The sequence below is a fragment of the Myodes glareolus genome, chromosome 14, assembly GCF_982192425.1.
Source record: "Myodes glareolus chromosome 14, mMyoGla1.1, whole genome shotgun sequence".
NCBI classification, from domain to species: Eukaryota; Metazoa; Chordata; class Mammalia; order Rodentia; family Cricetidae; genus Myodes; species Myodes glareolus.
Window position 1 is genome coordinate 49,802,226 of NC_142039.1, and position 16,623 is coordinate 49,818,848.

The 16,623-nt window shown below is 43.8% G+C and overlaps 1 protein-coding gene across 2 annotated transcripts in view; it reads right to left on the reverse strand.

Moving 5' to 3' along the window:
- Positions 1–4,169: 4,169 nt before the first annotated feature.
- The window catches only part of Mylk4 (myosin light chain kinase family member 4), a 78,041-nt gene continuing 65,587 nt past the window's right edge, over positions 4,170–16,623 (reverse strand). The window contains exons 12-14 of one of the 2 annotated variants that reach the window (XM_087896494.1): positions 15,590–15,665; positions 11,704–11,767; positions 4,170–8,468 (exon numbers count right to left, since the gene is read on the reverse strand). In XM_087896494.1, coding sequence (XP_087752620.1) covers positions 11,729–11,767; positions 15,590–15,665 — 115 coding nt within the window. In that variant the 3' untranslated portion in view covers positions 4,170–8,468; positions 11,704–11,728. Of the gene's footprint in view, positions 8,469–11,703; positions 11,771–15,589; positions 15,666–16,623 lie in introns of both variants that reach the window. The other variant, XM_087896493.1, reaches the window with a different exon arrangement.

Consider the following 16,623-nt stretch of genomic DNA (forward strand, 5'->3'; position numbering starts at 1 on the left):
GCAATGAGGCAGACGCCATGCAGCCAGCCACCAGGTCAGACATGCTGAATCTTTCCCGGTAAGCCATGACCTCGTGGTGAGATACAGATTATTAGAAATGGGTTGAATCAATATGTGAGAGTTAGTCAATAAGAGGCTGGAGGTAATGGGCCAGGCAGTGTTTAAATGAATACAGGTTCCGTGTAATTATTTCAGGTAAAGCTAGCCAGGCGGGCAGCGGGAAGTGGCCTGCCATTCCTACTACACTCAAGAAGATCATCAGTGAGACTAGATGGCAGATGATATTCTTGACTTTGAGCTGATACCATGAGGAACTTGACTTTGAGAGGCTCTGAAGTGGGAGAATGTATTGAGTGGTAGAATCATGTCTCATTGGAGATCTAAAGGGTGGACTGCTATGAGATGCTTCTGTATAATGTCAATATATATTATTCCCATTGGTTAATAATAAAAATTGTTTAACCAATAGCCAGGCAGGTTGGATTAGGTGGAACAATCAAACTGAGGGCTTGGATAAGAAAGGGCAGAACAAAAGAAAAATAATATACCATCAGACCAGTAAAAGCCACAGCCATGTGCCAACACATAGATTAATAGAAATGGGTTAATTTAAATGTAAGAGCTAGTTAATAATAAGCCTGAACTATAGGTCAGTTTGTAGTTAATATTAAGCCTCTGAGTGATTATTCAGAAACAATTGCAGGACAGGGAAGAACAGACAAGCCACCATTTACAGTGGACAGTGATTATCAGCCTCACAATGCTTCCTATGATTTTCATTTCTTATTGTGTCTCCTTCCACACAAAAGACATTGTGGGAATTCTGGAGTGTTGCTACTAGGATCCTTTTCTTACTCTCTCCCCCTCAGCTTATTGTTCTGAGGAGAGGCAGGTGGTCCAGAATCAGACCTGTGGGAAAGCCTGCACGGCAAGGGACTGAGGCTTCTGCCATGGTTGGCATCCGTTTGTCAGCTCTGCACTGAAACGCCGAGAAATGGATCTTCCAGTCCCCGTCATGGCTTTTCTAGCCATGGTTATAATAAAGAAAAACACCACCACCATTGACCTAAGCCTTCAGTGCTATGTGTTCTAAAGGCAGATCAATCTACATAATGTCTAAAACATTCCACCCTTGAAGGCCAACCATAAAAAGTTGCCTTAGTGTGGCCCCTCAGAGGCCTAGGAAGCTGTAGTCCAGTTTAAGGTTGAGGGGATGAGGGACATGCCACAGATGGGGTGGGAGAGCTATCGCATGGACACATGAAGATCTTAAAATGACACTAACACATATAAAGCTTCTAACCTTTAACATGACCTGATTAGACTTAAAAACAAGAACAAGGGGTGGAGGTATGGATCAGGGTAGAACATATGCTTAGCACATTCAAGACATTAAACTGGATCCCCAGCACTGCAAAAAGAAATAAAATAAAATGATCCTCAATGTGGAGGATTCAAGAAGAAAAAGAGAGAAGCCCAGTAGACCAGCAATGCAACCTGAGATCTCTACAGGGTGCTCCATCATGTGCTCCCCAAAATTGGGGTGGAAAGATGAGCCATTGATGCGGTGGAGGGAGGCAGAAGGAGACTTACAAAGGTAGCTTTGCCTTTGTTATCTCAACTCACCACAGAAATTGTAGGATTTCCTTTAAAAGGAAGTGAGGCTCAGAAGGGCCATTCTGCCGGGAGTGTGGAGTAGCCCCAGTGTCCATGGGAGCAGTCTGCTGCTTCACGTCTACACGGAACATTCCCCATAGGACCTACAAGGACAAACACTCGTGTTTAACAGTCCAGTCCCCGGCAAGGGTTTGGGGTGATATGCTGTGCTGGGGTGGTGGTGGGGCACTTTGGGAACTGTGCATTTTAGAGCAGAGACTGCCTTCAGGAGAACACAGGGAGGAGAAGTCCACTCCTGGGAACTTGTGTATCCCTCAGCCAACTCAATGAGAAACTAAGGGAAGAAGTGAAAATAGAATTTTTTTTTCTTCCCAGGAAGGATTATGTGAGATTTTTGTGGCCAAGCAGGGTGAATTTGCCTACGATTTCTTATAAAACACTCCTATGGAAGTGAGGTAAGATCCAGAAAATATTGACTTAATCAAGACTGTACCCCGGAGGCTGGGAGGAAACGTTTAAAATTAGAATTCCTGTCTTCGTTCCCTATATTTATTGGTTCAATAACAGAAGCTTTTTAATTAGCATAATGGGTATTGCAATTATTTTTAATTGGTGAAGTGAGTAGGATCTAATCAATATGGGACTGGTGACAATGCTTCCCATATATTTGCACTTTTATATTAGGAATGAGACTTTAATATAATAGGATATCGTGGTCTTACTCGTCATCTCCTAGGTTCATGTGATCGATCATCTTCCTCAGCCTCGTACGCAGTGGGGACCACAGGCATGTGCCATGCTGCTTCACAGCCATCTCAGGCTAAGTAATAAAGAACTTGAAAGACCAGAGCCTATGCTCTCAAGAGTGGCTCTCAGGCTTTCTAATTCCATTGCTCCTTTGTTCAGCCATTCATTGAGGATGTTGATCCAGCTAGACAGTTGAATGAACCAAGGTTCAATCATGACTGTAACTTCACTAGAGGTAGATATTGTCATATTGGTGTTGGGTGAACCCTCCAAACAGGCACTTTCAAAGGCCCTAAAAGGCTACAAAGTGAGGGCTTTCCCAGACTAACATAGCAGTTTGTCTGTCCGTAAGTGTATTTTCTAGTCACCATTTGTATATATCTCCTAATGCAGCCTAAACCTTGCTATCCTTGTGTCAAATCCTGCCTAGAAGACAGGTTGTGGGGATGAGGGGGGATCTATTTATTACCTTCACTGGCATCTGACTCCTGGAATCTTTCAGTCGCTCCAGACAAGATTGCAATGATTGTCATGTCCCTATTTTGCTTAGTGAAATTATTCTGAGCAAAGGAAATGAGGCCAGCACTGTGTGGTGACTATTCTCAGTTCTCCTACCTGACTGTGCCCATTGTTTTAATGAGATGGGGTCTCCAGGGCAGATTTCAGCACTGTGTCCTTGACAGCTTGTCTCTGCTGGAGGGATGTTTGGTGGCAGCACCATTAATTGGGTGCCTGAGAGTTGAGAAGGACCAGAGCAGCTGCAGGGAGGTGATTGACAGCGCTGTCCTGCCACAGCAGGCCAGTCTCCCTGACATGTTGGTACCTAAACTTGTATAAGAATATTTTTGACATTTTCAAAAACAACAGTGATCATCGAGGGACCCATGAGCCAGCTAAACACAAAGGAAACTCTTGTATAAAACTGTATTTATACTTAGTAACGTTCAGAGAAAAATGAAAATAAGGAGGAAACCTACATTAGGAGATGTGGAAAGATATCACTGTCAGGAAGCCCCCAAGGAACCATCTTCTCAGAACGAGGGCCATGAGGAGAATGGTGTCCCGCTTTCCTGGTGGAGAGCAGAAAGGGAAGCAGGAAGGGTCTGATGGCCTCCTGTCCACTCCAGTTCACCCTGGGAGATGGACAAAAGAGGACAGGAGTTGCCTGGCCCTCAGCCCCAAGCGGCAGGTCCTTGAGATCGCACCCTGAGAACTTCTTTCTGAGGACGGGTAGGTCCATGAGGTCTGATGTGGTGAGTGAATGTGGCTTCCTTCCTCTGGAGGAACAAGTCAGACGCCTCGCCTGAAGGTTCAGGCTGGAGAGACTGGGCTCAAGAGGGGAGTGCCATTACTGTGGTGGGAACAAGCTTCCCCTTCCCACTGCAACAGAGGAACTAGAAGATGCACATCGCTGCAAGCCTCAACCAGTCTTGGCATTGCCCTAGCCACACACACCGATTTGGGAGCTGAACCGTCCTATCTCCAGAGCCAACCCTCAACCCCAAAGGACAATACTGCATCCTATGGCAGGGCAGCCACTCAGCTGAGGTCCCATGGTGGGGAGTTCTCACTAGCAGATGCTGAGGGGTCTTGAAGAGATCATACAGCTCCCTCTACTCTACCATTTCTGGTTAATATTTCTGGTGCAATGGGAACAAGAGCTGAACATTGGAACAACCATGTCTTCCTGTGTGCTTGTCTGCTAGTCACATAGATGGTTCTGGACTCCTATAAATACGAAGCTCTTTTAAGGTACCTTAAAGATCTTAATGCCCTGTATCATCTGCCTATCAAAAAGGAAGGGGTTTGTGTTGCATTTACCAAAGCTTCTTTATTGAATAATTTAGAGCATTAACAAAGATAAATAAGATCCACGTTATTCTTCAAAATAATACATATATATGACTTACAATACACCTTCATAAGGCAAAGAAATACAGCCACATGTTCATACTACATTCAGAATTTAAAAATAAACATGACATATGAAGTCATCACACAATCCACTCCAGTTCTGATCTGCATGAATGAACCTCTTCAGGATACACGGATATCTGTCAACTAAGGCGACAGCAAAATGCACACATGTCCAGCTTCTCCACTCAGGGTTAGGTGTCTGCTGCCCTTTTGAACGGGTAGTCACATTCTTTACATGTCTTCATGGAAGGCGAGACTATCCATATAGAAAGATCACTTATAAAAACACACCTCGCCAAAATGGGGTGAGACGACACGTGGGCACTTCTGATTGGAGAAACTGCAAGCCGCACAAGGGCACACTCTGAACCCGAAAGCCAGCGTCAAATGTGTCACTTATCTGCTTTCCTGTGGCACTGAAGGCACTTTGCCATTTGGAAAATAAATTTTCATCTCAAAAAGTCACGGGGGATTTGATGTGCAGTTCAGGGGCATGTACAAGGTCCTGCTGTCCATTTCTAGCATAAGAGAAAGAAGGAAGGATGGGAGGGAGGGAGGAGGCAGGTCTGCAGATAGGCTGGCTGGCTCTTAGAGGAATATCAGAATGAAGAAGACAGACTTCATTCTAACTAAGGAAAAAGAAACAAGTGAAGAAAAAATTTAAAAAGCAAGCACAGTGTCTGAGGTCTGGAGACACTGGGCAATGAGCTTCAGCCAGTGAGGCCCACAGGGATGGCACAGCCAAGTTTAACCACTGCAGCCCACAGGTCCCCGCTGCCCCCTCTTGCTTATACTTTCATAAATAAATTTTCCAAATGAGATGGCCCACAGCCCAAGCTAAACAAGCACATGTATGTACATTGGCACCCCACTGCCCAGGCAAGGGAGTAAAGGGGAGCAGTAAGGATGCAGGGAGAGGAGAAGGAATGAATTAAGAGTGTAGTTTTCATTTCCTTAGTATAAAATCCATATTTCTGTTCCAAAACAAGAAGAAAATTGACTATGTTAATTTCCATAAGCACACACATGTTCTTCAAAACATCAAACTATACATGCCTTTTTACATTCTCAAAGAAACAAAATAAATTAATATCAGTTGGACAAAAAGCCACCAAAAGTAAACTAATGGGTCTTAATACATACATGTTACCTAATTTAACCTGTAAAGCTTTGCCTTAAGCTATGTCAGGGAAATTTCTTCCAAAGGATTTTTGTGAGGCAAATGAAAACAGATGCCCCTTCCTTCTTGCTCTTAAATATCTGGGTAAGTGTCAGTGTCTTCTGAAATCTGAACATGGACACATTTCAAAGTTATTTGCAGGCTACTTCTCTCTGAAGAGCAGGAAGTGCTCATCGCTGCCTTGTGATGCTCAAAAAAAAAGAAAAAAAGAAAAACAAAAAACCCCCCAAAACAAAAAAACTTCTCCAGGTGTCAGAGGGAGGTGTGGAGCCCTCCTGTTCATGAAGAGGGTGGAGGGCAGGCAGTCCCTCAAAATCCTATGACCCCTTGGAAAAAGTTGATGACAAGAGCCCCAGAACAGACAGGCTCCACTTCTGAGTTCACACTGGCGTCTGGCTTGATTCCCTCCCTGGCTTTGCGAAGCCCCTTTCCCACCACGGCTGACAACTAGCAAGGTATGCTGAAGCAGCCGTGTGGGTGTGGATGGAGGAGACAGGCAAAGACAGACTGGTCAGCTCCTGCACCTCTGTAACTCAGTCTGCAATCATCATTTGGTGACTGAGCTACCGCTGGCATGGGGCTACCCACCTTCTTACGGAAATGCGCAAGCTTAACTGCACATTGAGAGAGCCACTCCCAGCAGCCTCCTCTCTAAGCCTTGGAAAACAAAAACTAAAGAAATCATACCCACTAATTGTGGGGTCATCATGTAGATTCAGGTGGCCAAAAAATCATGCCTGTATGTGACCTAAGCTGTCCCTTCCACGTGTGGCAGGCCCAAGTGTCTGCCAACATGAGTTGGAACGAAAGCAGATCTGTGCCCCAAGCTGGGGGACAGTCCATGCTTAGAGCTGAAAATGCCCTTCCATGCAGGGCTTCCAACCAGACCCTTGCGCCCCATTTAGCATTTGAGTGAATGCCAACCTGCTGTGGTCAAGGAACATTAATGCATGCACTGGCTTGTATTTTTTTTTCCATATTCAGTGAATAGTATCAGCTAAGCATAGCACAGTCATAGAACACTGAAGTCAGAACTCTACTTATTTGTCCCTGCTCCTGTGTTTGTGTGGTGGGGTGGGGTGTGTGTTCTTTTTGAAGAAGAAGAAAAAGAGGAGGAGGAGGAGAAAGAGGAAGAAGAAGAAGAAGAAGAAGAAGAAGAAGAAGAAGAAGAAGAAGAAGAAGAAGAAGAAGAAGAAGAAGAAGAAGAAGAAGGAAGAAGAGGAGGAGGAGGAAGAGGAGGAGGGAGGGAGGAAGGAAGGAAGGAAGGAAGGAAGGAAGGAAGGAAGGAAGGAAGGAAGGAAGGAAGGAAGGAAAAGATTGATTGATTTTTATGTTTAATAGGGATATGAGAAGCGATGAATGTATGGGTCAAAGGAAGAAAGATGTGTGTCACAGCATGAGAACACTGGCTGGAAGAAGGAAATTTTTACAACTGCCACAACAACAAAATGGGTACTGGACTTCACTAAATGACACCTACTTCCCCTTCAGAGTTGGGAAGGAAATTACTACGAGGTAATAATAATAATAATAATAATATTATTGTTATTATTAATAACAATAATAATTGTTATTGCTTATGACTGCAAGGGCTTGATGATTAGCCATGTGCTTTAAGTTGGCCCTCAATGACAGGGCCACTTGTGACATCGCTTTATGACTAAAAATGGGGGCATTATTTTGCTGAGCTAAACACAACAGCTATTTGTCTAAATGTGCAGTGGAATTTCAGGGAGCTTTGCAAAGTTCTGTCTTCGTACAGAAATGTTGCCCATTTTGCTTTCTGTAGCCCCAAAGCTTTCTGTCCCTTAAATGTAACCTACAGTAGTGCTTACGTTCCTTATTAAACATCTGACAGAAAATAGCCCATGTGCTAGGAAGTAAGAAGTTTGCATCCCACAACTCTGCAGCAGATACTAGTAGGTATATGAGTTTGAAGCCAGCCTGGTCCACATAGCAAGTTGCAAACCAGTCAAGGCTACACAATGAGACCCTGTTTCAAAGTAAACAACAATAACAACAATAAACAGTTTGCAACCAGAAATCAGTTTTTCGTATTTATCACCCTACAACTGTTGACTCCTGTGAGAATTTCAAAGTTGTGAATTTGCATAACTATGATTATTGGTCTTCTAAATTCAGTTTACCCAGAAGCTGGAGAGTCACTTTCTAGTCACCAGCACTGCAATCTGAGCATTGTCCTTCCCCAGGATGCACAGATCCATCTCCTACTGGTGACATCTAGGGCTTGAAGGAAGTTCTTGTGACTGTCTTTTGAAGGTCATCATTTTAAGGACTAACCACAAATAGACCCCTTTGCATCACGTCCCCAAACCACCATGTTTAATGGGGATGAACTTGCCCGTTAGACCAGAGCAAAGGGCACTGTGGAAAAGTATGGTATGAATCTGAATATGGAACCAACCACTGGGTAGAAACTGTTGCGCTTGGGAGAGAGTTCAGAATACACAGAAGGTGCCCTGTGTGAAGTCTCTTGCCTTAGAGGCCTTATGTTCCAGCAAGTAAATTCTCCATTGAATTCATCCCATTTCAGATCACAAAGAAATGCAAATCAAAGTGCCCAAAGCTTAGAAGTTTCCTGGTGATACTGCCCCCTTGAGAAGCACAGTGCAACAACTGGAAGTCATTTTCTCTCTCCAAATGTATCCTCCAGATTTATGCATGTCAAGCTCTGCTCTGATAGCCCGAGAAACAGCATAGCATACCTGCTGCCGCACTAGCATCCAAAACTACAAACAAACATCGAAACACAAAAAGTCAAGAAGTCAGAACAACATCTTCCCCTCTGCGTACTAAGTGGGGTGTGGGCATCTGCCTAAGCCCCTAGGGAGACGCCTGGGTCACCCACTGAGCACAGCAAGGCCTCTCCAAGTTCAAGTTCAAGGCTGCCCGTGCTGTGGCTGCCAGTCATCACAGGGGTCAAGGAACCAGAACTGCTGATTTTTCCAGAAGCCTTCTCAAAGCAGCAGCAACCGCAGCAGTTTTCCTGCAAAGCAAACAAAATACCAATCTTGTTAATTCAGCAGGACTTTAAAATTGTAATTAGCTGGTTGTGCCCCTTAGGAAAACCACAGATGATTTTTCATAATGTATGTGTGTATGTGTGTGAGACAGAAAGAAAACGCCTGACAGATTCCACTGCTCACCAGGGCTGCTTGATTTTTTTTTTAAAGCCCCTGTGAGCATTTTAGCGCTGTTTGCAGTACTGAAGGACAAGGCCCTCTTTGTTTCCTCTGAAGCACAGCCACTCCAATGCTGTTGTCATCAGTCCACGGTCAACCTGATTTCAGCATCAAAGGGAGAATTTGGGCTAGGCAGGGGACACGGTCACCCAGTATTGGTTGGAGGGTGGTTCCACCGACCCTCTCACAAATGCCAGGATCCACAGATTGCAAAATCCCTTATATAAAGTAGCATAAAATTTGGTAAAACCCACATACAGCTTCTCATATGTCTAAAATCATGTCTAGGTGACTAATAACGCTAGAGATAGAGGGTTCGGTGAACAATTGTGTCCCTTTGTTTAGGAAACAATGACAAGTTCCCACTTTTTCCCTACAATGTCTTTCTCCAAATATTTCTACCTGCAGTTGAATGGATCCAAAGATAAAAGCCACACAAAGATAAGAGCAGATCACATTCCCACCTCTGATAGAGATTTGTACATGGTTGCTGCCCAGACTCATTTCTAAGCAACATCTCAATTTTTATACCTTATAGATGGGAGAAGACTCAGGTTAGGAATGATGGACAGAGAATCACCAGGCTACTTTTGTGTTTTATGAGAACCTACATCTCTTTCTTTTCCACAAGAATAATCTTTAACCACCAGATCTTTCAAAATATTCATCTCAAACTTAATTTCACTTATAAGATCTTACCACAAACCTCACTCCTCAAGTGGTTTTTCTCAGTGTTGATACTTGCACACATACATACACACACATGAGTGCACACACACCACATTCCTTTTTCTTTTTGTGTGATGTAGAGAACTGAATCTAGACTTTCCACACACTGGGTGAGCACTATACCAACAGGCTGTAGCCCCAGCTCTCTTTCGTAATTTTAAAATCTGAGACAGGCTTTAGTAAATTGTCTGGTCTGACCTTGAACTCATTCTGTAGGCCAGGCAGGTCTGAAGTTTGCCATCCTGAGTTAATACTTTAAATTTAATTTTTAATTTAAATAGTGGCACCATGGTAGGCCCCATAAGCACTAAGCATGAGGCTGGATTCCATCCCTACAATTGAGACTAAAGAGAAAGGGAGCAACTAAGGAAGCAGGCGGATTATGTAGATCTGAAAACATTCTTCCTGACCTGCAAGGAGCCTCCAAGGCCAAAGGGGCTAGAGGAGCCCAGGAAAGGCAGGCAGGCAGGCAGCCCTCGACCATCAGGAAGCAAACCTGTCTGAGCTCAGCAATTCCAGCAGAGTGTACCCAGCTGTATGGTGTGACCCGCTCAGGGCTTCCGTTTCTGTTCCTATATGGGGCTGCACTGTCTTCCATCACACTGGGTTCAAAGTGACAGCTTTGGCATGGAAGGACGTTACCTCCTCCCACCGCCATTTCCTCTTCATTCTTTCCCCACAGACCCTGGCGACAGGCCCGCCTTGGAATGCAACCTCCTGTCACCCAGTGCACTCATTCCCACCAGGCCTCAAAAGTGACTCCAGTACTCTCTGTGGGAAGGTGGTTTGTGGCAAACCCTAGGGGTTTGTGGTGACTGGGGACAAAGCTGCTTCTGAAGGAAAGGGTGGGGGAGAGGAGAGATGGGGATGGGCATTGCCTGCTTGCTTTGGGGCCCTGGGTATTCACAGCTCCCAGTGCAGGCTATGACTGAGTGCTTCACCTTAGGCCCAGGGCTCCAGTGGACCTTAAAGCGATACCTTCCTCCACCTCCTCTCACTTTATTGCCCTTACAGTTTCTGACAAACAAGGATGATCTTGTAAACACAAAGTCCAAATCTTCTCCTTGACTGTTCATAGGTTTCTTAATAAATGACAGACTTTTAAACGACCCCGACGAAGGCTACGTGCTTTCTAAACCCTAGCTTGAGCCTTTGACTGTGATATACTGACTTTAGTCCCTCTCCATCTTATTCTCTAAAAGGCTCAAGGCTACTTAAAAGACTATATCCTGGCAGACAGACAAGCAGAAACCCCGGCCCAGAAAAATATAGATCAGAATGAAAGATTAAAACCAGTTAGAGCTGGAGTTTACAGCTCAAGGTTAGAGCGCTTGCTTAGCATACATAAGGCTCTGGATTCATCCCAGGCACCGCAAGATGAAAAGGGGGCTGGGGATGGGGTGGGGAGAAAGACCAGTTGCCCATTGCAAAAATGTAAGCCTTGTGCAGCTGTTAAAGTTCGCTGCAAGAATGACTGCGGACTATCTGTCTAAGATTAGGGAAGTATCCCTTTCTAAAGGCTAAAAGTTGCAATTTCTAAGTCTCTCTTGGTTGTTGCCTTGCTGTTCTGTCTTTTCTAGAACATGCCTTGAAGTTACTATTGATATAAAAGAAGGCATGCCCCCCAAACTGTCCCTTAACAATCCAATAAAACTGAGCATGGGACAGAGGAGCCATACCTGACTTTGTGTTTTTGGGGGTCAGAGAGCACAACCCTGGTCAGAGGCAGCTGCTATGTGGGGAAATGCAGACTTTAGCTTCTAGAATAGCGAAGTATCTCACCCCACTGTTTTTAGGTAAAGTCTGAACAGCCTCGGGTGAACTACTTCATTCTCTCAGGTATCACAACTATAAGGGTACCCTGAGACAATTTCTGTGCAAATTCTGGAGCCAACTGTGCTAAGAAATCTCAGGTCTCTGCCTGTGTGTATCTCAATGGGGCTACTCAGCAAGCTGGGGCAATGGACTACCTACAGTTCACACAATACCTACAATCCACTTCCTCCCCCAGGACCTGGTAAAGCTGGAAAGAAGAAAACACAGTAATTTGATTGGAGCCTTCTCCTACCCACCAGCCCTAACACTGCCTGTGTCTCTCAATACCTGTGCAAGAAACACCCAGCTTCTCTCTCCTACCCCATTCACGTAAGCAATACACAGATACCACTCAGGAAACAGTCCCAAGACCAGAGGAGTACCTTTTCATGATGACTGGAAGCTAGTTTTCCTGGGGTACAATCCCAGTTATTCCCAAACAAATGTAACTTTATTTGTTCCCATGGGAGGAGGTGGGGGAAACTTGAGACCAACCTTCGGAATAGGCTTGCTCCTCAAGTTATTTGGTCGTGAGGTTCTGTGCACCAGAGTTAGAGTTCTTCTAGGGAAACAGAAACGTTGGAGGAAGGATTAGAACAGCTTTTCATCAGTTTCTGACTTACAATAGCAGAGCATGTGAGGAACTGATAATTTGCTATTGGGTTCGTGGTGACCTTCCAGAGACATCCAAGAGGGTAAAATTGTCAGCAACCTTCTGATAGACACACCTGGTCCTCACTCCGCGATGACATCCTGTGATCGGTTCCCTTTCTTCCACTGAAACCAGGGTCAATCCACTTACTCCCTCACTGAATTTAATTTGCAAATGTATGTTTGTTCAAAGCCCACTTTGCCAAAGCAAAAGAGCTAGTACTCATTGTTGTGGGAGTAACTTCCGCTGCCTCAACCAATAGTCGCTGAAATACGAGCCCACAGTGCAGCGGGGAGCGACTTCCGCTCTGTCAGCCAATAGCTGCTGAAATACCAGCCCACTGGGGCGTGGTATATTTCTCTTTTAAAAAGAGAAACAGATCCGGATCAGGCTCTCTTGGTTCCGGTGCTCGGTCCCGGCTCCTGCTCCTGGCTCCTGCTCCCGGATCCTGCTCCAGCGACTAGGCTCCCTTCCTGACGGTTTATGGTGTATGTAAGTTTTACCCCCAAAATAAATAACCCCTTAAAACATAACTGGTGTGGGATTGATTCGCCGATAACTCATGACACTGGGGCTAGGACAACTAAAGGGACGGCTGCTTCTGTGTAAGATCCGTGGAGTAGATGGAGGGACATTAAGGGATGGGGGAAGGTTTAAGAAGACAGCCAAGGTCTCAGTTGGGGTTCTACAGCCATTGTAAAGGAGGTGGCATTGGGCATCAGCCTTAGTTAACAGGATGCTACGCCATAAAGAGTGACAGGGACAAGACTGGATTTAGAATGTATTCGAATAGCCGTGTCTGCTGGTGTGCTGCTTTGGTGTGAACAGCAGAAGGAGTATGAAGAGTCTGTGAATGGGTATGGTTATGACATAGTTTGGATTTTAACTGCCCTTCCCCCAGGCCCATGTGCTAAATAAAAGCTTAGTCTCCAGCCCGTAGTGCTACTTGGGGGTGTTGGTATATCTTAAAGATCACTGGGGTCATAACTTTGAGGGAAGTGATAGGACCCTAGCCTGTTCTGTTTGTCTTTTCCTGGCCACAGAGTGAACCCTTTTGGACTACATCTCCACAGGAGCAATACTAATGAGATTATAATTGCGATGTAAAATAAGAAAACTTAGCACAAGAACTTCATCATGTTGTATGTTTGTTATAGTGATGGAAAGACGACTAATAGAGATGTTGGGAATAAAGAAATCCTTTGATAGTAAGAACAGCAGTGGGTATTAGCCTGTGGTCTGTTTTCGTGCACTGGGGGGAAGAACAGGCACAAAGTGAGTAGATCTGAGAAGAGGAAGAAGGGGAGAAGGAACTTTTGTTCCAGGAGAGAAGAAGCCACACCATGCTTGCTCACGTTTCTTTCTTCTGGCTCCAGAACACTGAGGAATTTCATAAGAATGCCTACTGAGATCTGCTAATCAGAGGGCTGTCTCTGATGCGGATGTGTTGTGTGTGGTTGGGGACGGAAGACAGAACAGAATCACTGTGTGGCATTTTAAGCCTAGACAGAAGGCAGAGAACTTCTAGGCCTTAACTTCTAGGAGAGAAATAACATGCTTCTTAAAAGAAAATGGGCAGTTCAACTGATCAAAAGCTAATTAATAGCTTTCAAACATAAAACAATTAAAAGAGATAAATAAGAAAATCCAAAGTATTTTGAAATAAATCTTAGGCCAAATGGCAGTTTTCGATCAGAATTAACATTTTGACACAATGTAAATTCTTATTTCAGAGAACATACAGGAACCAGATTGCTTCAAAAGCAAATATGCAAAAATTAAGTCTCAACAGGTTTAATATCCCTAATCCAAAAATCTGAAATTTGAAAGGCTTCAAAATCTAAAACTGTTTGAGTTCCAACAATATGATTCTATAAGTAGAAAAGTGCACACCTGACTTCATGTGCTAATAGCCCAAATGCAGGTGCACTAAACACACTGCACACAACCTCCTGAAGACGGTACACATAGGATATACATGAAACAAGGGAATTCCATGCCAAGACTGGGTCCCATGCTTAAGATATCTCATCGTACACATGCAAATATTTCAAAATCTGAAGAGATCTAACATCTGACATACTTAAGGTCCCAAGCATTGTAGATAAGGGATGATCAACCTGTATTTTATTGAAAAATAAAAAGTACTGGTTTCATTTAGGCACCCAGGAACACCAAACACATATAGTAATAGAGCGGGTCTAGAAACAAGCTCCAAGCCTCTTCCCATTCATCAGGAGCGTGGTAAAGCTCCACACTCCAGCACTTCCTGACCCCACCACAGTGTTCTCATCTACACAGTGGCAATAGTAATAATGCCAGGTTAATGAGGTCAGCATGAGGGTTACATGTATTAATCTTCGTAAAGCAGTTAGAGTCAGCTCCATGTCAGTATGACTTTCATAACAACTAGATGCATACACAGCGAGTTTAAAAACTATTTTCTTGTGATATCTACTTGCTCCAGGTGTCACCAGTTGAGTGGGACAGCGAAAAGGTGATTTTTGTAGTTGTGGCCACATGATTTAAAATATTTTTAAACACTTCCTAGCCTGTATAATGTCATTAATTCCTTACTGTGGTTTCTATATTGTCCAGACATGTCAAAGTGTATTTAGACTCCTGGTTAAAAATACATTGGTGGAAAATGGGCTCAGAATAAGTTGGTCACCCTAATAAGCAGTTTATGCAGTCTGGGTGAGGTACTGGCTAGGTAATAAGTCTATTTTTATTTGCCATCAGTACCAATTATCAAGGAAAGGTATATTCAGACACAAATAAAACTCAGTACTGATGCTGAATTTAGATGTAGATTTAATTTCAATAAAAACCGGCTGTGGAAGAAGTGAGAATCTGCAGCAGTCCTTCCAAGGTTTGCTGGTCAGAGAGAAGTTCTCTTCCAAACCCCAGGAGTGTGGACGGTGAAGGAAAGAGCAGGAGCAAAGGGGAGTGTGGGGAGGATGTATAGTCCCAGGCCTGGAATCAGCCGACCAGCCAATGTACCCATTGGAGACATCCATATAAGTTAGAGCCCTGGAGGTGGGCTGTTCATCAACTCCACGCTCACCTATCCCAGATATGCCTAAGCGTTAAGTAAGGCTACTGAATGTGGTGCATCTGCCTTTGCGTTATCTCGAAAACTCATGGTTATTTGGCAGGAAAAAGCATATGAGGCACTGTAGCAATTCCAGGAGCAGGTCTCCAGGGCCAGGGCAACGTGGGATGAAGACAGCTGGAGAGATTCCTAATGCAATTAGAACACACAAGGTGCAGAACTTGGAGAAGAACGAAATAGGAGGCGGGTAGGCTTATACCAAGTTGAGTATTAGTCGAGCTGGTGCCCAGAGGAGAATAAAGTACACAAGGTGAACAGAGAATTTAGAATTGTGAATGTTGTTTTAGGGAGGGAATTCTCCTAAATGTATATTAGCATATCTCCTCCAAACTGTTTTTATATCCCAGGCTGTGTATCTGTGTAAGTGGGAGAGTTTGTGGTGCAACACACTTTTCAACAGATACAATGACTCCTTAGTGCTAAAGGCAGTCTAAGAAACATATATAAAATATAATATTATTATCTCAATCAAAACACCCTAAGCAACTTATTTCTAGCACAGATTTGAAATTGTGAGCAAACACATGGGAAATCTCACTTAAGGCTGAGCTGAACTACAGAATCTGATGAAATAGGCAAATGAAAAGCAAAGAGAAAACAGGAAACACGGTCACCTGGGCCAGTCTGGAGTGGAGTCTGTGGTCTGACAGCCAGGGGTGCTTGAGAGCTTCGCTGGCGCTTATTCTCCAGCTAGAGGGAAATTCAGAAGCTTGTTAGAGGAACCCACTAAATGAGGCCTGCATCCGCAGTTTCTCTTTGCCTCTGGTCACAGGTTTTGGTAGAGTGTCTAACTCACATTCAAGCCTGTCTTCTGGAATTGTGCGATAGGAATGTCCAGAGGGGACTATCAGCTCTAACCACGGTAACAACATTGGTAATACAAACAGGACAAAAATCGAATTCTTATAAATAGTTGAATTTTTTTCAATATAAGTAACTATTCTGTGATATGACATCTGAGCTTCCTAAGTTGAACTCTTAACAGAGAAATAAATGCACATTTTTTAATTATAGGAATAAAATGCTCCCGTAATTCTCAATGAATAGAGAAGCAGTATGCATGGGAAGTCTTTTGACTATGTCTGCTAACTTTTGAATGAAGGAGTTTTGATGAGTTTATCACAGGAGTATCCAGGAGTTAAAAACACACGCAATACATACACACAGTTCAAAGTAAACACAGAGTTTTTCATCTTCCAAAGTTTGAAAAGTTGGCATTTTTCCATCTCTACATTGTCGAGGATCCATAAACGTAAAATAATAACAATATTGGCTGTTATTTTGCTTAGAAGTCAAGGACAAACAAATTAACTCCATAGATTGACCTTCCTCTCAGACTGATGCTATCATTTGGCCGCCTCTCCTCATCCTTCAGAGCAGTGGTTCTCAACTGCAACCCCTTCAGCAAATCATATCTCTAAATTTATTTACATTACAATTTGTAACAGTAGCAACATTACAGTTATGAAGCAGCAGTGAAAATAATTTTATGGTTGAGGTCACTGCAACATGAGGACCTGTATAAAGGGGCACAGCATGAGGAAGGTTGAGAACCACTGCTTGAGAGACTAGAATCTGGCCCCATTGTCTTATGAACTGGTTTGTATCATTTCTTTCTAAAAAAGACCTATCGTGCCAGACATGATGG